Source organism: Nesoenas mayeri (genome assembly GCF_963082525.1).
Source record: "Nesoenas mayeri genome assembly, chromosome: 11".
Classification (NCBI taxonomy): Eukaryota; Metazoa; Chordata; class Aves; order Columbiformes; family Columbidae; genus Nesoenas; species Nesoenas mayeri.
Genome location: NC_137563.1, coordinates 14,393,155 through 14,418,638, shown reverse-complemented (window position 1 = coordinate 14,418,638; position 25,484 = coordinate 14,393,155). Strand labels below are relative to the sequence as shown.

The 25,484-nt window shown below is 39.3% G+C and overlaps 1 protein-coding gene across 1 annotated transcript; it reads right to left on the bottom strand.

Moving 5' to 3' along the window:
* Positions 1-1,110: 1,110 nt before the first annotated feature.
* On the bottom strand, positions 1,111-24,936 carry AQP9 (aquaporin 9; the record flags this gene model as incomplete). Its single annotated transcript, XM_080351129.1, has 6 exons — positions 1,111-1,382; positions 6,563-6,780; positions 8,389-8,507; positions 10,987-11,124; positions 14,061-14,187; positions 24,835-24,936. 6 exons carry the CDS (start codon positions 24,934-24,936, stop codon positions 1,220-1,222), a joined length of 867 nt encoding a protein of 288 aa, XP_080207255.1. The 3' UTR covers positions 1,111-1,219.
* Positions 24,937-25,484: the final 548 nt, after the last annotated feature.

Genomic DNA, 25,484 nt, shown 5'->3' with positions numbered 1-25,484 from the left:
CTATCGATTTACAGGCTGAACCTGTTGTGATCAGAAGGATTTTGAGGAAACTTACAACTATATGTACCTTGGCCAATGCACAGATGCACAGCAAGTGTGGGCTACTCACTCAGTAGGTTGTATAAATAAACTGTCCCTTTCTCATTCTTGACCTGTATTCTGTTTTTCCCAATGTTTTCCATGGTATATTAAAGGAAGCAGTCCTGTGAGGCATATGAAGCCTACAGAGTATGCAAAATTCTAGCACCATAAGTGATAACCTGCCCCTATTATTTCGGACAAAACCGGTTACTAATTTTAATTACTCCCACCAAAATAAAAATCACTCCCACAAAGCAGATGAAATCCCTCCATATAGATGAGCAACAAAAGACCTCATCAAAGCTTATAGAGACATAGGCCTTGTGCTGACCTCTGCACAGCATAAGCCTATGTTGGTGGCCCATCTCCAGAGGAATTAGTTTTCTCCAGAAAGCATGGCAGAAGAGGTTCAGATTAATATTCTACGTTAGGATTTTAATTTTGGGTAGCATAAAAATCAAGTAAATAGTTTAAAATTAACAGAACATTACTGCTGTGAGTAACCTGTGCAGAAGTACAGCTTTGTCTTTTTGGTGTTGATCTCATAACACAGAGTTTTTACCTGTTGCGATCATATTCTTAGTTACTAAAACTCATCACTGATGAGTTGATTCCTTGCTGTTCAATTAGTGGCTCCATAAAAATTCAGTAAGTTATTTAAACCTATTTCAATTGACATTTAGGCAATTGGGGTATTTAATTTTCAGATGAGCCGTTCTAAAATAGTGGCTGTAAGAAGCGAGCGGTGCACACATGAATTTAGCACGAACCAATTAACTACCTATGCATGCCATTTTGTAACAACATCTCATCTATTTTCATTTACTTAGGCAGCATGATTAAGATAATTTGTTAAATTAAGAGGTCAGTGCATCATCTCACTACAATTTAATATAGGAGATAACTTGATTTGAAAGCCATATGAAAATAAGAATTTACCCTTCCTGCTCCAAATTCCCCGTTTTGAATGTGATCAGCCCCATGTTTCATAGAAAGAGGTCACCTTTGAGCTTGTAATCTACAGAAGTTTTTCTGCATTGAAATATAAATTTCTATTTGAGGCATACAGGTTTTATAAAATGGTCCAAACAAATCATTTGTGTAAAAAGTGCAACAAAATGAGAGAGAAAATTTCTTCTTACTCCATATTGGTCAGTTCATATTTACCATGCACATCATTTTCTTCTACCGGCTGTGTATCTGAGTGATGAATTTCAATTAGAACAATATAGATCATTGCTCCAAGTACACCTCCCAGCATAGGTGCAACTACAGGGACCCACCACCAATTATTTCCAGCTCTGTAAAACACCAAAAAAAAAAAAGAAGAAAAGTTATTTGTTTATCTAGTGAACGCCCTACCTTGTATTTGGCACCGAATGAATATGGTGATGTGACACTTGCTGTACTGCAGACCTTGCTATTTTGTCTCACATTTCTGTACATGGATGACACCCCTGTCTGTTCTGTACATGCCAAGTAACAACCTCCAGACATGTTGGGCTGTGTGCTGTACTCTCACCTTAGAAAATAAGACCTCTTTACTGCATGTCTATTTGGGGGCAGGGGATAATGTCTCCCTCGTGGAAAATGGGATTCATTGACTCACAATGAAAGGAACTGGGACATATTTACTGCACAGCAATCTTGACTGATACTGTTGCCAGACGCTCATGAATAGGTTTTTGGAAGTGATTAATGCAAATGTATGTTGCAAAAATGGGTTATCTCATCTGCATGGAGACTTGCAAGTTCGGGCCTGCAATAGTATAAACAGTGTTCCTCTTGACAAGTAAAATAGATTATACTCAATTTTGAGCATGTTTGCCTTAAGGAATGTAATAAAACACAGTGACTGTAAAGTGGATTGTACTTGACGAGAGTGGTCAAGATTTAAATTTCATGATATAGTGCCTTTGTGTTTAAAATATGGGGTCTTTCAGTAAGAGGTAAATAAGTGTTTAGAAGTTTTATACACCTAAAACTTCATCTTTCTTAGAATTGCTGTGTTCAATAAGTCTGGCATATTGGCTCCACTGAAATGTTTACATTCACTTTGCATAATTACTAGGATTTAATTTTAAATGTGTAAGTTTCTGAACATTTTTAAAGAAACAAGTCACTACTAAAAATACAAAACAATAAATAGCAAACTCTTTGTTCAAGAGACCTGGGCTTGTAGAAATGCCCTCCCTGTCCTGCAGGTCCATATTCACAGTGAATTACTAAGCACTGGTTTCAGAGCAGAGGCTTTCTTAACAGCACTGGTGCACGAAGATGTTTTGATTTGATAACATGCAGTATTAATTGAATATGTGAGTCTGCACTGAAAACCCAGCCACCTCAATTTCCGTACGTTTTGATGACAGAGAGGTAATAATTTTTTTCTCTCAGAAATAAAAAGGGACAAATTCACCGTGAGAAGAACTTTACAGGAAGCTTCCAGAAGAATTTTTAAACTCCAAGGATAATTATTCAGCACTCAGTTGTATAAATTTATGCAGAAGTGAACTTGGGGTTAAGTCACAACACAAGAATAGAACAAGGGCTATCTCACAGTGCTCTATTGATGATAATGTTATTCCTCCTTCAGAAATGCTTTGGTTGTGTATGTTTTGCCTTTGGAATTATTTAGATTTTGCCCCTAGGATATAATGTAACTCCCAATATTGTTCTACTGATTCTTATAGATCTGTTTATTGTTTAGTCATGAATGTCTGTTGAGCCTCTGAATTTCTGGAACAAGCGTGGACCTAAGGTTTTATTGAATTAATCAGCACAACAAAATCTGTATCTAATACTTGTATGTATTCCTCTGTGTATGTCTCTGCAGCTATGTGGGCAGACAACGAAGGTGTTTCTTGGCAGGTTTCTCTTGTCCTGTTCTGTGAACTGACACGTGCCTCGTTGGCTCTGGCGTGACCTCCTCCAAATCATGGCCTGGATTTGCAGCAGCTGCTGTCAGCTGTGCTTTGGACACCTTCTGCTAAGATGATGGGTGTCAAGTCTTTCCAGAGGGCAATGCCAAAGCTGAAATGGGATCAGGACACAGCTGAGTTACGCGTTTCTATGACACTTGATCCTCCTTCATCAACACAGGAGCAAGAACTCTTTGTGACAAACAGAGTTCACTGAAGTCACCTTCATTCCCTTACGCCCTAGCTTACAACTGTGCTGCCAAGTTAGTAGAAAGACATCCAGCTATGCCTTTGTCATTGTCAGGTGGTTTTGCAGTTGGCAGAGCAGGACAGAGCTGGCTGTGGAGGGGAGGAGGCACGGGCACAGGCCTGGCAAGTGGCACTTCAGTCAACGGCAAAAACTCCCGGGGAACTACAGTGTATAAGCTACGTGGACTGGGAACTTTGGCCCATTTTAGACTTGCAAATACACTTTTCGCCTACCCAGCTGCTGCGGGACAGTGAGATAACACTGTTTGCTGGCAGCAATGCCAGGGTAGTTCAGGCATTCAGCAGAGTGGAAGGTGTCTGGCTCCTGTCCTGTGCTCCGGGAAGCACGCAAAATATTTCAGAGGCCACTTTGCCATCCAAATCCCTGTGCAGACAAGAGGTGCATCTCCTGAGCCTTTCCAAAATGCAGTTCGGCTGAGTTCGGGCGACGTGTCCCCGGCGGGGCCGGCGGCCACGAGGTGTCAGCGTTACCGCGCTGGCAGCGGCCGGAGCGCGTCCCCGGGCTGCCCTGGGCAGGCAGAGCCGGCAGCGCTGCGCGTCAGCCGCGGGGAAAGATCCTACGGCTGCCTTCCCATGCTGCTGCGGAATACGGTTCTGTAGAGCTGCTTCTTTCTCTCACTGCCATCTCATGCTCTGCTACACTTGTCAAAATCCAGAGTTGGTTGTATGCAAAGCTCTGGTTGTTTTCTCACTACAGACAAAACTTTACTACCCAAAACTTTTCTTAGGCTTATTAGCATATTAAGCATGTGCTTAAGAAAGAGTGCTGGTTACCTCTGTGGTTTTAGGACAAATCATTAGAAACACCTAGATCTCTAAAGTCAGCAGTTGCTCTCTAATAATGAAGGCAATTGTGATATGTGGCACCTACTCCCAGGAGGCTGAGGAGCAGTTGGCAGGAGCAGGCTGCGGTGCTGACTGCAGCTGTTGTGTGCACAATGGTGCTCTCCATAGGATACTGGACAGACATCTTTCCAGCTGCAGTGAGTCAGAACAGCTTCTAATGGGAGCCTGTAACCAAAACAAATCCCATTGCACTGACTAGGGAAACCACACCATGCTGAGAATGTGATAAAACCGGAACTTACTGGACCTGCAAGCACAGAGAAGGGTAGAGGGGATTTTCCCACTGTGAACTGCTTATCTCGATGTTTAGAGCATTTGCTTGGGATCAGGGTGTAGTGTCTCATCCTTCTGTATCTGATATATTCTAAAGTGAGGCTTCCTGATGATCCCTGGCTGATTTGTAGGCAGCACTCAAACATCTTCTGACCCAGATGGAGTATGACTCAGTCACCTTGTGAGAGGCTTCCATCCTCACCTCAATTAATGTTCCTTGTCTTTTCAGTATTTCCTATTGCTGGGTTTGTGCAGCACTCCATGTCACTGAGGATGTTTCATGCTTAGGTCCCAGTTCCTGGACATACCTTTTAGTAGAGGGCTTAACCACCTGCCTCAGGTTGCAAATTCCAGTTAGGCTGAGACATCCAAGGTTTAGCTGTCAACTGTTGCTGCCTCACTCAAGTCTCTCGTGCACATGTAATGCCAGCAGAGCATTTGGGATCCCAGTCACAATCATTCAGACTCCTCCCATGACCTGTAACTGATCCAAAGCTTCCAGCTACCTAACAAAAAAGTTCTTCCTAAGTCCCACCTGGATCTGTGCTGTAAATAGATAAGAACATATTCCTCTTGTATCATTCCCTTGAACTTGATATAGCTGTAACCTTATAACTGAAGGCAGGGAAGAAGGCTTCTTCCTCAGTTTATACATCCCTGAGACTGCTATAAGTTTATTCTGGAAATGGCCAGAGATCTCTTATCTCATTTTCTTATGTTCCCATTTTAAAATTTCTTATTACAGTCTTTACAGTGGCAATGCATTTCCTCTCTGCATACAAATCCTAAAACTGAATCAGGGAAGAACCCATATTGGTACAGATGTAGAGTTTTCTTGTAATATCTTAAATGTAAATGAGTAAGACCTTACTTGTGGAGAGGATGGGAGTTTACAGGTATTCTGTGAATAGACCACAGTACAATCAGGCTTCCAAACTTTTTCAGCAACGTAATAGCCAACTTCATAATATATTGCAGATTATAGCGCGTGACATTATAATCAACATTGCAGTCAACGACTACTTATAATTAAATAGGCATGTGAGAGGAGAGTCCTAGGTGAGATGTAATTCTGTGGGCTGCTGTTTTTAAAAAAATTACAGTCTAATCTTACAGTGATAATAGCTGCTGGGGAAGAAGATTTTGGAGGTAACAGGGCTAGAGAGCTGAGCTCCCACAAGCGGCCAAACAGAGCTGAGTTACAGCCGAGCTTTGAACCTGGTGTGTGGCGTGGCTGTGTGCTTGTTCTTTCTATGCCCTGCCTAGCTTTTTTGTACGAGAAGAGCCTTGCTACTGCTCTCCTCTACTGAGACACATGATTTGTGTAGATGGAAGTCATAGTAAATAACTACAGATTATTTGTACTTGGTGAAGTAGCTAAAATGAAATCTATTAACTAGAATTCTCTGGTGGTCTACAGTACTTCTGGGGATTCCTACTTATAAATAACTGGAAAAACAAACTACACAAAAATAAGCCAAAATACCTACCTCCTGATGACAGATTACTCTTACTTAGAAGTCCCAGAGTGCCTCTTACACTGCATGGGTGTAAGCTGTGGATTTGATGTGCAACTAATTAGCTGTGCATTTGGCCAGCCAAGAGTGTGTGTGCGTGCGCGCACACATGCACAGGGACTGGAGAGTATGCTCTCAAGTGTGGGAAAACGCAGGGAGCGTTCCTGTATTCACTCCTTTGCTCCCAGGCAGGAAGTCAGGCTTTCAGATTGTTGTATATTTCTGCAATAACTCAGTAGTAATAATAGGCTAAATCAATCTGATATGTCTGTGTTTTTACAGCACCCAATAAATATTCCCACCTAACTCTCTCACGATTTCATTTTTTTCCTGAAGGTTGCAGGACAAGAGAGGAAAGCACTCTTATATTTTCAGTGACCTCTAAGAATCCCTAATATTTTGGGAAGGTTCTGCTTGAAACGATGATTGATTTTAGAGATAATGCTCATGTGATTTGCCCTAGGAGCAGGAAATCCTTTTAAAGCCCAGTTCCTAGAGGATGTCTGGCTTAAAGTGCATGAATAGCTGCTTGTGGTATGCAAAGAATTACCTATATGTATATAAAGTATGACTTGGTACCATGTTGAATCAGGATCTTGCTTTCCTAGGAAGCAATTTTAGCCAAGAGCGTTTTACTTCATATCCAGGGATACTTACGTGAATACTTCCATCCCCCATCCTGCGATGGCTGTGAAGAGCCTTGGGCCCAAATCCCTGGCCGGGTTCATGGCACAGCCACTGTTCATTCCCAAGGAGCAAGTAAGAACAATTATAAGAAGTCCTACTACAATTGGCTCCAGGCCCTTTGGTACACTGTTATTTCTGGTGTCAAAGATAGCAAATATAGCCAGAAGAAGAATAGCAGTTGACATCACCTGGCCAATAGACAGAAAAGAATATTGAATGAATATGTGTAGATTCCTTCCAATAATGAAAAGAGGGGGCATGGCAGCTCTGTGGATTGTGGTGGCTTAGGGCTGGTATTTAGATTTATACAGAATAGCAAAATTTGGAACCTAGTGCCTCTCTTCTTCACAGTAATGAGAAGTTTTGATACCTATGCTGAAAGAACATGGCAAGCAATGTGCTGAGGACACTTGGAAAAAAAAATCTGCAGCAGCCTGTTGTGGAAAGAATAGAGGATTTGAAAGGCATCTCCTGTGTAAGGTCTAATGCTTTGTTTCCACATTTGTTCCTATCAATTTAAGAGTTCAATTTACTTGAGTTTTGGTAGTTCTGCTATGCCAAACAACCAGTTACATTGGTATGAAAGTGTTTTATGCGAATGTAGCTTACACTGATAAATTAGACTAAATATGCACTTCTTTATCCAGGCATTGCATAATGTAAGGAAAAAAAAAAAAAGTGAAGTCTACACAGTCAAAACTGAACAGCTAAAAATTAGGAATTACCTAAATTAGGGTTGCATGTGTAACTGTAATGTGAACTTTGTATTGCATAAGCTAATAGAGCTGATGAAGGAAATTTTCTTGGAACTACTTTGATGGAAATGCTGCTCTGCTTAAATCTAGTGCTTTGTAAATATCAGTTTTGCTAATAATTAACTTGGGGGAAAACAGACAAAAGTTTCAGCAATGTCAAAACATTCAACTTCTATACTGACTTGATGTTTGGGTGTTTTAGAAATTATTTTTTATTTCATCTGGGTTTAATTTTAAAATATCCATGGGCAAAAAGATCTTATGGAAAAGTCTGACTGATGCAAAGCAGAAATCAGATTCGTCTTTCTTACAAAAGTTCAAAACAATGTTTCAATTTTTTTGAAGCCAAATTTCACAATCTTTAAGACCTGTGCTCCAGCAATCTCTAGTTTTTCATAGTTTACTTATGCAGTATATTTGTTTTATGTATGCCTGAAAAAGACAGGTAAATTGGTTAGAAGTAGATAGAACATATGAAACTTCATTTTTCACAGTTGGATAAGTGGGATTAGAGGATACAGATTAGAAATGAAGATTTTTTTTTTTCAGACTCAGTTATGTAAAAAATAATATATTACAAATCTATTTGCAAATAGATGGTTAGAGAGGAGGCTTATAGTAGCAGAAAACTCAGTTGTTCAAGGCGTGTTAATCTGACTGCTTACATATTGCTTAAGGAATAATAGGTCTACACAATGGGCTGGACTTTGATGTAAGTGGACATAGCTCTGCTGAAGTTTATGGAGGATTTATGCTGAGGAAAATCTCATATATATTGCATTAAAGAAGAGTAGAGTGCAACAATTAATATGATGTATGTGGAAAGAACTACTTGAAATTACCTTGATTGTAAAATATGACTAAAGTGTAACCCCCCACAAACAGCATTGCATTCTCATTGCTATTGTACACACTGATGAATGACCAAAATGGTGAGATTTGTCATACCCATTAGAGATCTAGGTTTTCCTTTTTTTACTACATGGTTTTACAGGTTTCAGTGTGTTTAATTTGTAGACTCAAGACAGCAAGTGCCCTTACCTGATCTGCAAATCCATTAATGAGGGACAGATACGGAGCTGGGTATGTTGCAAAGATATGTGCTGTTGCGTTAGGTCCTGTGACTTCGAGTTTTCCATTGCTGAACTCCATAAAGGCATCTATAGAAAACAGCCATTACCTGGTTGTACTTCTGCATAAACACTAGGTTTTCTAGGACGAGAATGTATGTGATAGGCCTGTGCACTTCATGTTCTCAACTGAAGCTGATCATTTTATCTGGGAGCTTAGTTAATGGATTTGAGGTGATATACTAATTATACTCTTGTGTCTCATCTCTCCTCCTATACCTTGTTTAATGTATCACAGCTTTCAAATTGGGCTGTTTTATCCCCTGCTCATTCCTGCACGCTCAATGCCAGGGAGAATTTTCTGATCCTGAACCCAGTTGCATTATTCTGTGAGAGGTGCTATATTTGGCACGATGCCCTGAAAAATGCAGAGCATCCTGCTTGTACTGTTGTGTATAACCAGCACCAGGACTTAGTGCTGTTCCATTTGACAGTTGTGCAATGGCTTCTGGGAATGAAGTCTCCTCAGAGACCTCCTCTTCTAAAGGAGTTTGAATTTGTCACTCTGCTTGGGCTTTACACCCAACTGCAATACTAGTCATCTGAGGGGAGAGGCTAGTTCTTAGTATATCTAAGTTAGTGTATTTTTATATATATAGTAGAGGTTTCTGCATATTGTAAATACATGCATAGTTATGTTATTTTAAGTAGTATAATATGACTTCCATGTCAGAATAATTTGCTGCCTTGACAAGCCTTGAAATGTTAGACACTAAGATGAAACACTCAATAATCTACATAAACAGACCTGAATAACAAACACTGTGCACTTATTTCATTAACGGATTCAGTGATGAGGTGATACTTGTGAGTAAAGAAAGAAGCTCCCCATCTCCCATGGAAGAGGAGGGTTAGCTTACTCTGAAACTAGCAGACAAATCCATTACACCTTACTCCTGTATTTTCTAGTTTGCTCAAGGCTACAGCATGGCTGCAGAGAATATTTAGTTGTTTACTTTGGTCAGGTTTCCTCTGTTGCAGTATCAGATTATTTTATTGCATTTAACTGTTAGAGGGGAAAAAAAAAAATTTTAAGGAAAAGATAATTTCTCAGCTGTGAATTAATTTGTACACCTTTACAACGGCCTTCTGTTCAGCAGCCTAGCATGTATATGCCATCACTCTTTCAGGGGTATGGCTGAAAAGGAAAGCGTGTAGCTCAGGCACATGTGCATGGGGAAGGTGGAGGTGTTGAGCTCCTATGTCTGTTTTTCTACCAGCAAGTTTTCAGTGGACCTCAATGAGTAGAGAACACTCCAACAAGTTGCAGGAAGGAAAAAGCACAAAAGAGGTTTGGGAATTAATAAGAACAAGAAGAGGGCAAAGTACTTGAGCAGGGATAGGGATATGAGAATATCCTGCACTCTTGAATAACAGGAAGAAGTCTGTAACCCTAACCCCCGCCCTGGGTCCCCTGAGGTGGCTCCCTATCTGCTGTGGCAGGACACAGTGAACCCGCCCCTAACCCCACGTGCATGTTGATGTACTGCTGCATCCCAGCCACAGCCCCAGTCCTGGCTGTCTTGGCTAGAGGAGGACTGGATTCAGATGGAAATTCTGTTCAGGAATCCCAGTGTTTCCAAATTCTAACACTAACAAACACCTCCTCCTCAGACACAAACCAACCAACCCCACCAAAACCAAAACAGTTACCACTGTTCCCAAGGATTTTTTTGTCTGTGATTACTACTGAAACTGAGCACCTAACTAGTCTACAATAGGCATTTCCATTTTCTTTTTTTCTCTGTTGCACCTAGACCCAGCACTGTGTGGAGACATAATGTCCATAAAAGAGAGGCTTTGGAGGGGATGGGCTGGGACAGTAGAAGCAGAGTTTTGGAATAGGTGATCCAACTGATAAACAAGTGATCCAACTCAGTGGATTAATCAAGTCAGGGAGCCAAGTTTTTTCCTTTTGTGGCACACTGTGGAAAGGAAACTTGCCTCAAGGATAGGGGCAAGATTCCACCCCACCCCCCTCCCCTTCTAATATGTGACTCCTTTATCACTCTACCTTGGAAAACTACCTCTTTAGGGTGGTCTAAAGTTTAGTCAGGAGGGACTTGATCTCATATCCTGTAACCTCAGTGAGCAACGTTGGTGATACTTGCCTACAGGCACTTAGATCAAGTCTTTAATGTTTCTAATTTGCTTGGAAGATGAATAGCCCTATACCCTGGCTATTAAGTAATTTAAAGTCCTTACTGAGAAATACATGATCTCAGAGTATCTGATTTCCCATTAATAATTTTTCTAAATTTCAGAACATTTCCTGGCATATTAGTGTTTCAGAAAAGTTGTAGGATACTTGGAATATTTGAGTCATTTTTTTTTTTTTTCCATCAGACTCTTCATACTTCTTCCTTTCTTCTTTCTGGCTTTAGCTTCAGTCCTGCCATTAGCCCTGTATGAACAGTCCTCTGCCTGCTTGGCGTTTATTGAAAAATTGGGGCTTCAGAGACTGCCTGACCTCTGGTTTGTCCTCTGGACGTGTCTAAGGTGTACTCACCGTAATAAATCCCAAAGACAGCCGCTGCTCCAACAAATGCTCCCAGGAATTGTGCTAATATGTAAACTGGTAATTTGGTCCATTTTAATCTTCCAGTCACACACATGGCTAATGAAACGGCTGGGTTTATGTGACCACCTGAAAAATAGATCACAAAATAAGTTATATGGGTGACTCAGATACATGAGAATAAGTGAAGGGTTGGTAAAAGTGTGAGCACTTTTGAGCACGAGACTAGTACATGCTTTTCTAGTTGTTATTTTGCAATTAAATGCTGACTGCAATTAAACTGAAACAAGTCGGACAAAGTTTGGCAGGGGAAAAGCAAGTATCCACCAAGATCCACCTTCCTGCTTCATGTTCACAGACCATGTTACCTATCAGACTGCTGTCCTGCAGTATATAAACTATAGATCTATAGACAGCTTTTCTAGAAAAAGGCTAAATCTTCCCTATCGGTTGTGTTGAGAAGGTCCGTCATTCTGCACATATTCATGTTCTTCAAGGGCTTGTGCCTTTATTTTCAAGGGAGTCCAGGGGCAACAGAACATTCATTCGGTTTAGCAAGCATGTATTAACATTAAGGACTGTTACTGGTTTGCTCGTATATTTGGAGGCAGAACTGGACTGCCCTGGATTTTAGTCATGTTTATGTCCCTGTCTTCAACCTGGGGTTACTTAGGAACACAGTTTTCATGAATATAAAATAATGTATGGGGCTGTTCAGCTTCATGCTGACTGTAGGTGACCTATGTCTGGATGGCATCAGGGGACAGCAATGTACAGTTCTTCATCACACATTTTCATCAAGCTTTTACACCCCGTGAAGGGTCCACAATAAGGAGACTGATAAAATAGCTGCACTGAAACAGAGTTTTATTTCCTGTGGAGTTTCCTTCCTTTGTATTTAGGAGTAGCTACAGCTAAATTCACACATGGAAAAGATTTCAGCAACATTTGAACTCTTCCTGACAATTTTAGTTTCTAAAATGTATTTATTATTATGTCACATGCCAGTCACTTCCCTCAACATCTTTTATCAACACAGAAAGATATTGGATGGTTTTGGAAAACTTTGTTTCTTACAGATGTGTAGTTTACACTGAAGAAATACAAATTGCTAAATAAATAAACAAATTAAACAATACTCCACAGTAAAACTACAATAAGCTCCAAATTTTGCAAGGACATAGCAGATCCATTGCTTACCATCCAGGTAAAGTCTCACTTCAGCCTGTATGGTTATTAGAAAAATATGGCCTTTGTCTCTAATAAAATAACTAAAAGAGCATGACCTTTGTCTGTCCAAGGCTAGCGATGGAGAAAGGGCCTCTAAGTACAGTTTCTGTGTTTGCTTGCACTTTAGGTCAGTGAGTCATTATCTTATGAAGTTCAGGTACCTTTGATGCATAATGAACTGACAAACACAGATAACAAGCTGGATAAAACCTTCTTTCTATCATTTCCAAAACTCTGACCTAGTAGCACCGGTCTTGAATTAATTTTGAACTCCTCACTGTGTTTCAAATTCTTCAGCACGGAGCAAACAGATGGATGGCACCTTATTTAGCAGCCCTTCATATGGATTTTGATAATTTTTTTGTCTTGTCTTTTGTTCTTTACTCTGTCTGGAATGAATAATTTTCCTTTCTTTCAACACCTGATATTGTTCTTCACCTGTATACAGTAGAAGGTGATTGTGACAGCCAGGAAAAGTCAAAATAATATTAGAGATGTCTGATTAACATTGAATCTGGAAAGGAGGGGTCTAGTTGAAAGCTCTCATGCTGACATATGGAAGTTCCTGTGCCGCTGGTACTTTCCTGGTTAAAAAAAGAAGTACACTTTGGACAGTGTGTTCCCCATTCTTTTGTAGTTGCAGTGATCACAGTCATGAGTTTGTTTGAAATCTTAAGTTGGAAAAAATGGTGGGAAATTATCTAGACATTGAGGAAAGGCAAAAAAGGGAATTTTCCTAGATGAAAGCTCAAATTCGCCAAGTGTGCAGACTTAAGCAGGAGACTTCATGGCCAAAGAACCACAGAATTTGCTAACGAATTCTGTATTGGAACTGATATTCTAAAGTGCCCGTTAGTAATCATATGTTGGACAGTCACATCCTGTTGGAATATCTGTTCCTATTCTTCCACAGAGAAAATGCACTGCATGCAGAATCCTTTGTCATGGGAAAACCACAGGAAGCACAATACTGCAACATCTGCAGCTGCTCTGCCCTGCTGGGACTGAACTCTAATCTTCTATATAATAGAGATGAATGTCCCTTAAAGATGCAAATATAGGACAGATAAGTGTCTTTACAGGTTTTTTTCATGATACTGCATTAGAAGAGTTTACCTGCCTACATGTAAACCAAAAGCAGTATTTAAAATTTGTTCAGACAATAGGAATGAATTAACTTTGTGTAGTATTAAGGAACGATTCTGCTCTCTTTCAATGGCAGGAACAAGACTGCCTGTTTGCTAGTATCTTGAGTGCCTTCTAATGGGAACTTAGAAACCTCCTCATGCATGGTGTCTCTAAAAGAATTTGTAAGAGAAGAGAAACGGCCACAGTGGTTTCCACTACAGCAACTATGTATAATGGTCTAGTTATACCTAGAGATATCTGTCCAGATTGACTTTATGTACTTTATGAAGGATAAGAATTGCCTCTACAAGAACTGGAGTATCAGGATTCTGTAAGCTTTTCACGGTTATTTCCTTAAATGCAGTGCCTGTGCTGTCTGGGATCGTGTCTATTGACAGAGCTTTCAGAACAAGACCAAGCAGCTTCTGGTTTGCACAGGCCAGTTTTGATAAAGGCCAGAGGTCTGCCAAGGTTTGCACACTGTAGTTCAGACCAGAATTTGGTGGAAGATTTTGTAAAATTCAAAGAACAGAAGGAAAAAAGAACACAAAAGATTTACTAGAGAAACTTAGATGCAGATTCTGCTGTAATTGTGTTTGCTTTTGCTAGATACATAATTGTTTATACCATGAAATGGAGGTAACTTAATAGGGTAGCCTTAGAACCATGGCAATAAATGCTATATAAGAAAAAAAAGAGTCACTTACCAGAAACCCCTCCAGACACATACACTGCTATGGTGACTGCCATTGCAAATCCAAGCGATACTGTCATGGGCCCACCATGGGCTCCTCGGCTAAGGACAGCCTGTCCCACACACCCACATCCAAGCACCTGTATTTTAAAAGAGAAATGTAAAACTGAGAGAGTGTCTGTCAAATGTTATTGGTTAATTTGCAACTCCTCCTGCTGTCCAGGAATAGCTGAAAATGCTGTTAAATATTGAAACAATGCTAGAATTTGAAATTAGTGGCACATGTGTCATTGTTGCCTTCGCAGTGGACATTCACTCTTTATTGTCCCCTCCTTCATGACCGGGGATAATGTCTGCTAATAAGGACCTCTCCCTTCCCAGAAAACCGTTTTCAGGTACAACAATGGCATACAAGTCAGAACTTGGAGTCTAAACAAGATCTGTCAGCCTCTGCAACTAAGCTCTGCATCTGAAAGTGAAGAGGGAATTAATTCTGTGTGGTAAGTTTGCAGTTCAAGATTGTTGTTATAAGCAACAAAAGGAAAAATATAAATGTCAGGAAAGATATTTCAAAAAGCTTTTAATGTTCAATGCTGAAACTCTGGAATAAGACAACTTTTTGGAGATAAGTGTGTGTGTGTGTTCCTATTTTGCTGCCTTGGTATCATATATTGCTCTATCAAAATATTTTGTTGACTCTGCAGTTTGAACAATTAACTGAAGTTGGGATAACTGAATAGTTCACATTGGAATATTCTCAATGGATTTAAACTAGCTTCCAATTTGTGTTGGTTCCTCTCAGCATGAAGTTCAGCAAATGTACGCTTAAGATAATGTTTATTCAGCTCTAAAATTTCTGTTTAGCCTCAAGCATATATTTAGGTCCTATTAAAGTTTGTAGGAAAGATTTTTCAAAGGTACAAAAGGCTTTAGTTTAAGATAGGCTAGCTGATTCATTTCTGGCAGAAATCAATTTGTGTCCTTGAAAATCTCCTTTTACAATATATGCCTAAATGCTTTGCTGAATAAGGACCCAAATAATATCTGTACTCTGAAAACTTTTGCTTTTCTGCAACTCTAAGTGATCTTAATAATACAATTTCTGGGATGTGACTAGGTTTACCTTGAGCACCCTTAATTACTTTGATGTTAAATTGGATATATATTTTTATATGTATATTCCTCCTTTGATGGTACATGAGACTCTGATTTTTTTTCTTCCTGTAAAATCATTCCATCTTAGCCAATGCAGTTGCTTTGGTTAATCTCCTTGCTTCATTTTTGTGTTCTGCCATTACTGTGTGTCACCAATGACTGTATTGCAAATATTCTTCCTAACTATGTGTATTTGAATACATAAAATTTAGTTCTTTTAGAAATGTCTATTTTCAGTTACATTCAGAAACTGCAAAAGTAGTGGGAAAATGTCTCCTCTCTTAGAAATACCAAAAAATTTGGTGATTGAGGTTTAACAAGCAAGTCTTACTAAAACTGATGCAATTTAAACAAGTGAAATCATAGTTTTGTTTTCATTATTTCCCCAAGGGTTTTAACTAATACCAAAAGGTGACAGAAAATCTCTCAATAAAATTACGCTCTTAACCAGCTTTGCAATGCAGACGGAGTCTCTGAGTGCCCTGAGACTGTGTCATGTACCCAGGTGCAGTTCTTGCCTTGAGGTTATAATCATGCAAGCAAACAAAACTGTCTGGTGCCAGTTACAGCTGTAAGGTTGCATAAGGGTAGGGTGGTGTTAGACAGCAGTGGTTTGTTGGACTGTATAATTGAGAGCTACAAAACATATTCCATGCTGCAGCCAACTGCTGTGCAAGGGATGACACACACTTACGTTGGGCATTCTCTCCTTGCTGTTAGTATCATGTACCTAGCAATTCAAGTTGTCAGCACAGATGTACATACAGATATACTTTTTAATTGTTCATAGCTGGCATTACAAGACTTTTTAAAGCTTCCTTTAAGACAATTCTATGCATAATCTCTTTAAATGTTTAATTAATACAGAAAGAATGGGTGTGCTGGAATTTATAAAGTTCAAGATTAGGACACAAGTCTAGAGGAGGTGGAATTGGCATGCCCTAGCCCTCGTTTGCCAGATTTCTCAAAGGGAGTATTCCAGAAATTGCACCAAGCAAGATTTAGTGAAAGACATGGCTCAGAGCTGGAGTGAGTTCAGTGGCTGCTCTGGGGCCCTGAGTACACAGAGGTGCAGTTTGCATTCAGGCAGACACTTAGATCTACACATATGCAGTTGTGTTCTGAAACTGCGCAGACAAAACTTTGCAGATTGCAAGAAATGGCGATTCTTTTGAAAATATTACTTTCTATAAGGATGATGAAAAAAGAGAAAAGGAGTTGACGAGATGGGTATAGAAAAGGATAAGGTACAGCAACCATGTTTGTGTATATCAACTACAAATTCACAAAGAAAGGGAAGGAAATAAGAGAGGAAGGCTCTGGCCCCCCATCACTGATTGCCAGAGCTGAGGAGAACAGTACAGAAACAGCTGTGTAGTCCTCTGGCATAGTAGCTTCTGCCCTGCACATCACAAGGAAATATGCAACTCCAGACACTCAATTTTTGTGTAACCAGTCTCAGCAAACTGACTCTACAAACAAGAAGGCATACAAGCCAGCTTCAAACAGCTGCACTGGTGTCTTGCTTGGTGGATGCTGGTAAATGTCTGTCTGCTCATGTCTGGTGAATGAACACTACTGCAGGCACAGCCAGTGTGTGCCCATTCTGGCATGGGGAAACTGGGAACTGAACTTGCAAATCCAAACCATGTTATGGTTATATTTTCACCTTCTGCTGTTGTTTTAAGAAGGAGAGGAAAAAAAAATTCTCATACGTACTGTAGCTAGGTTGACATAATTGGAAACTATCACCTAATCATGTAATTACATGAGCAGCAATTTAATACCCTGTGAATCTTTGGTTGGCTGAGTTAAGACTAACTAGATTGTCAAGTTGTAACTAAATATTCTGAGTTTCCAAGCCAACCTCAGCAATCAGCTGCACCCACACAAACTTATTGATAGAAGCACATGGAGTTGATGGGAGTTTAATTTACAGTAGAATATAGCCAGATATCTTTATCTTATGTTACCAGATTTTCATCTTAGCAGTTGTCTATAGTCTGATCTGCCTAAATTTACTGGAGTTCTGACTTTTTGTTCACAAATTACATTACTGTCATAACACATTTGGGTGTGGAATAACTGTCTACACATTCTTTGCCAAAAAACTTGCTTCATAGACATTAGATCCTTCTCTTTGTCTTGAGTAACAAGGGTAATATTAGGAAAGGAAAACAACCGGCCTCCAATGAGCATAATGTGCTGTTACTCCCTGGAAGCTTGCAGATCTTTATCTCTATCCCACTTATCACGGAGACTGATGATAATTTTGCCTCCTTCTCTGCTATTTTCAGGATATTTGCAAGTGCTTGTAATAGTATTTTTTCAGTGTAAATAAGATTTCTTGCAAGATCTGAATTCAGAACTTTATGGAATCTGTTTTTCTGTATGGTCTGTAAAGCTTTAGACATCTTAAAGCAGAATGCTGATATAAAAAAGGCCCCTTATCAAACGCATCTAGTGGTAGTGTGCATCTGTAGCCATGCACTCTTACTGTACATTAGAGAAGCAGCCAAGTCTCCTGCTTTTTAGCAGTACAGAGACTGGTGTGTGTTTTGTTGCAGTTTGTACATCGGCAGCTGCCAAGCTGGGGTGAGTTACATGCCTGCAATGGGTACCATGGGTGTCCCTGCTGGCAGAGTTTGGCTTCAATGGCTGCACAACTGGTGGTGCTCTACAAGATGACAAGAATTCAGCACGCTACAAGGAATATGGAGCCAGCAGCACTTTCAATCAGGAAATGCTAGGAAAATAGTTCAGAATTTGTATTTTAGCCAGTCTTCAGGACAGAACCATACTTAAACAACCACAGCTAATTATGAAGAATCTCTAAGGATGCCTCCACCAATTCAGCTCTTTCTGTGAGGATGCTTTTGCTAGGGGAAGGCAGCAACCCTGCCCCTTTCCCCCGCCACACTCCCACCTATGTTCTCCTGCTCATCTTCAGACAGGCATTTCCTGCTGGCCTGCGCCTTGGCTGCTGCCTGTCTGCAGGCTGGACGGACCTGCAGCACTGCTCCTGGTTTTGCCGCCCGTGCAGCCATTGCTACGCGATGCTGTGCAGGGACAGGCGCTTGGGCAGGGCAGCGTGTTTGACACTGGCTGTGTGCTCGTGCTGAGTGTCCTGCTAGCCTGAAGTTGCCTGTTCAGGACCTCAGGGGCAGAGAGATACTGCTGGGACACTCCAGGACATGAAAGCAAGCCCTGGTATTTCACTTCTTAGGGAAACCTCCGTGAGTTTTCCAAGCAGCCAGACTTAGCACTGTGTATTTAGGTCCTTAAAAGCAAGTATACAGGCAGGAAGAGCCAGAGAGTCCTTTGGATTTGGGAGAGGTGGTTGCATTTGCTCTTCACTGCAGGTAGGGATCTCGTTGACCCAAATTACCCATGAAAACATAGAGGGTTGGTTGTCATTTTCTGTAGTCTTGTCAGCTTCTCCTTATCCCCCATTAACATTTCCATAGATGGTTAGTTTGGGTATTGCTTATAAAAGTGGTAAATAAACTTCTCAGATAAGAGGCTGATTACAAAATTGATGGTGTCCTTCTAAAGGTCTTTAATTTAGAGTATGTTTTAGAAATTAATTTCATTTACAATATCTTTATTTGCAAAGCAAGTCTGCTTAAGAATTTCTCTGTTAAATTTCATAATAATTTGGTTTATAATGAATTAGAAACTCTTTCCAGGCAAAACCTTATTTTTGCTAGTTCATGTATTATGTAGGGCCTTAATTCAGACTGGGTTCATAAGGATTCTTTCAGTAGGAATGGTATTGTTAACAGCAAAAAACCAGAGACACATTAGAAAACTCAGGGCATCAGTTCTGAAAGAACTGAAGTTGCAGGAAACTCCTTCCAGGAAAGAGCAATTTTCATCTAGCTTTATGTTTAATATTTGCTGTCTTTTGTTAGATCAGATAGTACTTAAAATTTTTAAGGTGAGATAAAAATACAGCTTACCAGTCAAGTAATTTTTAAATACTTTAAAAACACACGGTTCTTAATATATCATTAATTAAATATTTCAGTGGGGGCAGGGGAGATTTCTTTACGTTATGATTTAATCAAACTTGGAGTAATAAAAAATTGCTATATCCGTTCTCCTGATGATCTCCTGGGACACAAACAATATCCTCTTGAGTTCAAATGGATTTCCCTTTATTTTTTGCAGACTTGCTATCTAATAAAATAAGGGTTTAAAAAAAAACCTGAAACAAACAACTTATCATTTAGCTAATTAAATAGTATAGACATAAGCCTTAAAATGATTGCCATTTTGAAACAGTTTTTTTAATGACAGAAAGCATTACTACTTGGAGACATGAATGTAAATTTAATAAGGCTATGGATGAATTGTTTATACAAAGCTTTTAAAACATAAAGATCTGGTTCAAATTGCTCTGTGGGAAAAAATACAGTGAAAATATTGAGGGACAGACTATGCTGTAATATATAAAATGATGCTTTTAAATTTTTATTATTGCTTTTGCACATGCAATAGGAGACAAATAAAAGCTTGAAATCACCTAGAGAGAATGCAAAGGTCTGCATTCTCTCATATTTTATTATGATTAATATTGCACTCTTCATCTAAAAATGCTAAAATGTTTTTCTTTCCTGAATTATATAGGGCAACTGGCTTGAGTCAGTTTCTTCAGTGAAGATTATTTTTATTCTCTTACTCAGTTTTAGAAACTCAGGAGAAAAAGGAAATTAAACATTTCATATTCAAATACAAACTTTCAGGAGTGAAACGTGGCCTCTTGCAAAGGGGCAAAGAGGTGGCTGGATCTTTGCTGTGCCCTCATGCTTGGAGGCACAAGGTTCTGAGCAATTAAAACTGGGTTTTGTTCAGGAGAAAGAAGCTGAATGTCTTAATAGTAAAGAAGCCTTTGAGGAACAGGTTAGAGGAACTGAGTCAGGTTTGCCTTGAAACCTGACCACAAACTGGAGAGCTCACTAGAAGTTGCTTTTAGCCAGAATGGTTTATTCAAGTGTTGAGATCACAAAGATATAAACTTCTGTATGGTGTGAACCGCATCTATTGGATTTTATTCTGTTCTCCAACTGTTTATGACAGTTTTAAAAAGTTACTACTTTTATGACCTATTTTTTTCCAAAACTTTTGAAAAGACAGTCTGTAAATTCATGTCTGTAAAATGTTAAATTCAAGTTTTGCACTTATAGTTGAGTGTTGGAAGGATGCAAGTCTTCTGTGAGGCTCAGGGAGAATGCCTACACTTTGGTCCTGTAGGTGCAAACTCTCTGGAAAAAAATGCATCTGCAGAATAAGGTCTTAGAAAATTAAGTTCAAGTTACTGGAACCTCTTGGTTGAACAATGAGAGCTGAGTTACCTGTTGGGGCTGATGTTGCAGAACTGGAGATAATTCTCTCTTAAAACTTTCATGCAACACAGAACATCTGAGTCACCTGAAAGTTTAAAATGTCATATACTTGGAAAAGTTAAGTTTGTATTGAAAACAAAAGCCTTCCTGTGACTTTTCAGAATTATTTGCTGTGATAAACATTTCAGGGTAAGAGAACAATTAGGTAATCTTCCTTTCAGTTCTTTCATGCCGCTAGCTATTCAGCAGAATTAAAGAATGTTGTCTAGGAAAATAAAAATGTTGATTTTGATAATAGTAAAATTGTAGAAATAATAGCAGTGTGCAGGAACACCTCCTTAACCTCAGCACAACTAAGGGTCTTGGTTACCACTTTCACTTCTCTGTTTGCAATGCTGATTTAATACAGCAGCAAGAAAGAGGAAGAGTTTGCACATCTTCAGCAGAACCATTAGCAAGATGTCATGCCGTCAAAATGTATGCAACTGGTGCATTTGCAGAAACAGAACTCTGAGTCGATGGTCATGGGGAAAAGAAGCATCTTATTCCCATAAAAAGAATGGTTTTGGCCTGGAAGTGCAGGGTTAAATTCCATGACATTTGGTTCATGAATGACTTCTATTATTTATTGGTTGTACTATAGTATTGCTGCTAGAGATCCTAATGTATGGATCTTTGTGACATATGAGCTACCTTTCAGAGTGCACACATTGCTAAGGCCCATGGTATTCATAGCATTATAGAACATTTGAAAAGCTGCTGAGTGGCATAGGAAAATACCAATTATAAATATGTTTTCATAACCTTTTTTATCTAGCTTTAACAAATATAAGTTCATTAAGAGCTAATTATATAAGATTATGTACTCCGGGAAATTCATTGCTGATGGCAAACAGGGTAGCTGTTACAGGCTACTGTTATTTAATTTTGTACCTTAAACAAAACTCATTGTAAGCAGTTTCATCCTGTACAAAGAAATAGTAATTTTGTATTAAATGCTAAACACTTATTTAAGGAGTAAATGATCAAAAGCTGCATTTGTTTTCATGTAATAACATCATGTAATGAGGATTCTAATGCATGTTTGGAATAAGAGATATATATTACTGTACAGTATTGTAATTAACATGCATTGGACTGTAGGGCCACAAAAAGGAAGATAGAAAGATGTTGTTTAAAGTTTCATCTCCTGGACTCAGCAAATCCATGGAGTGTCATACTTAAAAGACTTTTCAAGCAAGACTAAACTCCTCAACAAAGTAGGAGTGATAACTTAGATAATGAAGTGTTCAGAATATGAAAACAAGATGAAAATATTTTAATGAGCAAAAGATAATTAGTTTTCCTTCTCTTGAGTTGGACTGTTTGCAGCATGTGGTGTCATGCGGTCCATTCACTTCCATGCACTGCATCCTCTATGCACACACAGACATTTGCTTCAGTGGGAGTTTTGCAAGAGGCTCCCACCTCCACCTGGAGACTGAGCTTTGGGATAGGAATATTTCTACCACCCAGTTGTCCTTAGATGCTAAATGGAAGCCTGTGTTCTGTTTCCTGCTCTGGAGTTAGGAGATACTGGCTCCTGCGCAGCTCCTTTCTGGGAAACTGTTTAGTAAGATGCTCTTGAGAGTGAAAATGAAATACAAACTATGTCAGCAGAGAGAGACTATGTCTGTATTATCGAGTCCTGCAGTGCAAGCAGCTGTTTCAGAGAACCTGACTATGGACATCTTGGGAGGGATTACTTAGGAGTATCTCCTCCTGATCTGCTGGACTGAGCATCCATTAATGGTCAGCACATTTGCTGTGATTCTGGAGCTCACCTTTCACTTTAGTTTCATCTGAAAAGAATTCAGTTTATGTGCTCTGAGACTGTGCTGCGAGGCAAACCACAACATATTAAGTAGGGATGACCAAGAGATGTTATCCTGTATACTCAGTGACTTTCTCAAGGTTTGTTGTCTCAAATCTGTTCAACATTGTAGGTGGAGCCCTTCTGACCCTCAGGCTGTTGCCTAATGACCTATCTCACTTTCCAGATGTCCTGAAATGAATCTTACAGTTTGTATATTTTCCGGTTTGGAAAATTGTGTTGCACAGCTTGACAATTACCAAAGATTGTAGTTCAAGTTCTTAATAGTACGTGGTCTGTGATGTTGTTCTCCAGAAAAAATAGAAATAGGTAATTTAGGGGGGACAGAATTTCACCCAGCTGACGCCCAGAGGTGCCAGGTTGGCTGCAGATTTAGGAAGGGTCAGGTAGCACTGAATTCCAGATGAAGCCTGTGGGTAACAGAAAGGTTCCTCCCTGCCTTGCTCCTTGCCACAGGTGCTCCCCACAGACTGTAAAACCTATCACAGGGACATGAAAAGGCTTTCAGCAAAGAGCTGAATCAACTGTGCTGTAGGCCTTGAACTCTCATCTCATTTTTACTTTGTAGTAGAATTAAGACACAGCAATAGGGTGGTAGAAGAAAGCTATCACTTTTGCGTGCATGGTGTCTGTTTTTCAAGGATTTCTGCCCTCTGACTTACCAGGGTGTCCCTTTCATTAGTTCAGATTTAAGTGAAGGGTTTAATATTTATCTCTTCTTAAAGAGAAACTGCTTACTAGCTGACACAGCCTAAAAGCAATAGCAATCAATAACAGCAGAAAAGTCAGTTTCTTCACAATAAACACTTTGTGCTGCTGCTATGCAGTCTTGACATAAATTGAGGTATCCAAGCACTGAGAAAGCTGCGGTTTAATCCATGGGAGGCTCTTTGCTTTAAACCAAGGCTGAGACTAGAAAGGGTAAAATAGAATTGGGAAACTCAGGTTATCAACAATTATTTTGTAGCTTCATTTTCTACTATATTCATATGGTGAATATACTAGAAAATGGGCTCTGGGTTTGCATTTCCTTCTAGCCTTGTGTAGCAGGACATTAAATAATAGCATTTGCGGTCTAATCTGCACTTTAATACGTTTCCTTCATTTGCTTAATTGTATTAATGGAAAGATGAGGATGATCTTGTGGCGAGGACAGAGTACTGGAAGTCAGGTGATCTGGGTTATATTCAGAGTCTTGCCACAGACTTCCTGTGCAGTCTGCTATAATCAGGTTTGCTAATATATAAAATGAAGATAATGACATTTCCCCTTCTTACCAGGGTGTTGTGACACTTGATTCATTACTGTTTGTAAAGTGCTTTGTGCTCCTTGCTTCTAAATGTTCTCCTTACTGTAAAATGTCTTATGGATGGTACTAAATTTGAGAATAATGTTACTTTAGTGCCTGTGCATTTCAGTTGGCTGAAGTGTAGTAAAGACCATTATTTTCATGTTATTTTATGAGCTACTGGAATTTTTTAGATTACTTACTTGAAATCTAGCTAATATAGTTACAGTTATAAAATATACTGAGTCACTACTATGCCCCCTTATTTTTTTCTGTCCTTTCACTATGATGAAATATTTAGCAATAAGCAAGACTTGTTCAGAATAAAAGGAGGAAGAAGGTTTGGCATAAACACTGTAGCTGCTTGACTTCCAACTCTGTACTGAGCCTGCTCTCTACCCTGGTTAATCACAGGGCAGAGCTCTGGTCCCAGTGCAAAATGTGCAGAAAAATTGAGCAAGAAATTAAGTAAAACTAATCTGGAGGTCTGAAAATGAGGAGCTTTGGTGTTTACCTAAATTGTAGCAGTACTACAGGACGGAGAACTGCATCATTTGTGTAGTACAGTTAAAAACAAAACAAAAAATAGTTAACTTAAAAATCTCGGAAGGTTCGGCAGTGCAACTCCCAATAAATTCACTACAAATCACACAGCTAAATTTCTATATTGCACAGGAAAATAACTCAGCTAAAATTCTCTTAATGTGCAAAGCAGTATGTTTGTTAAAGCAAATGGAAGTTGTGCGTAGAAGTGAAAGCAGAATAAATGGCTAAGCTTTAAAAAAAACAAAACCGAGATTGTTATTAACATTCACTGTGCATATTGGCATTTTTCAGAATGTAGTAGTTCACTGAAATTCTACTCCTACATGAAATCAAATGCTTATCAGATGTTTGTAATACATAAAGCTATCTGTTTTTTTTATAGACAGCGATAATTACGTCAGGTGAAGAAAGGAATTACAAACTTACCAGAAACAGGAGCAATTCATTCAAGGCTGTACAATGTTTGTCAGGCAGTAACCACACTGCTGGTACAGTACAAGAAAAAGCAGACACGTCCCTTTACAAGCACTGTCCAACATGAGATTAGTAGGAAGAAAGGAAAGCAGCTGACACTTACTATCACTGTAAAAGTTCCCAGGAATTCTGAGAGGGCTTCTTTAGCCAAGCTGTTCTTCAAGGCAAATTTCTCCTTTAAACTCCTCTTGCTTTTCCGGCTCATTTTGGCTTCCTCTATTGCTCTGGTGCCCTAGTTACAAACACACACAAAATTTGTTTTGTATTTGTCCCTGCTTCAGCTGAACTTTGCCACTTTTACTTATACATTGAAATATGAGATTTCATCTTGTACAGCCAGTGAAATCATCTGACTGCAGGCATTGACAGAACCAGCAACATGCCCTAACAATTCATCATGAGTTTTCCATCCTGTGCCTTCTCTGACTACACTTCTATTTATACTGATTAGATAATACGAGCAAGTTCACAATCAGAACTCTTCTTTTTTTTTCTTGCAGAATGGATTAATCATTACCTTTCCTGCTATGTTACTTTTTTTTTTTTCCTTCCTGTGGTAAAAATGAATAAAATGTTGTTCCTGTCACCCTAGTCACAAAGAAAGGTAAAAAGAGAAAGCACAAAGTAAGGAACCAAAATACGGTTAAAAATTTCTCTCTGACCTAGATTGGGATTTAAACGGTGCCGCTATTGACTATCCAAAAACTTTTCAAGGGGACACGGTAAAAGAGAGTGAATGCTTGAAAGAATGTT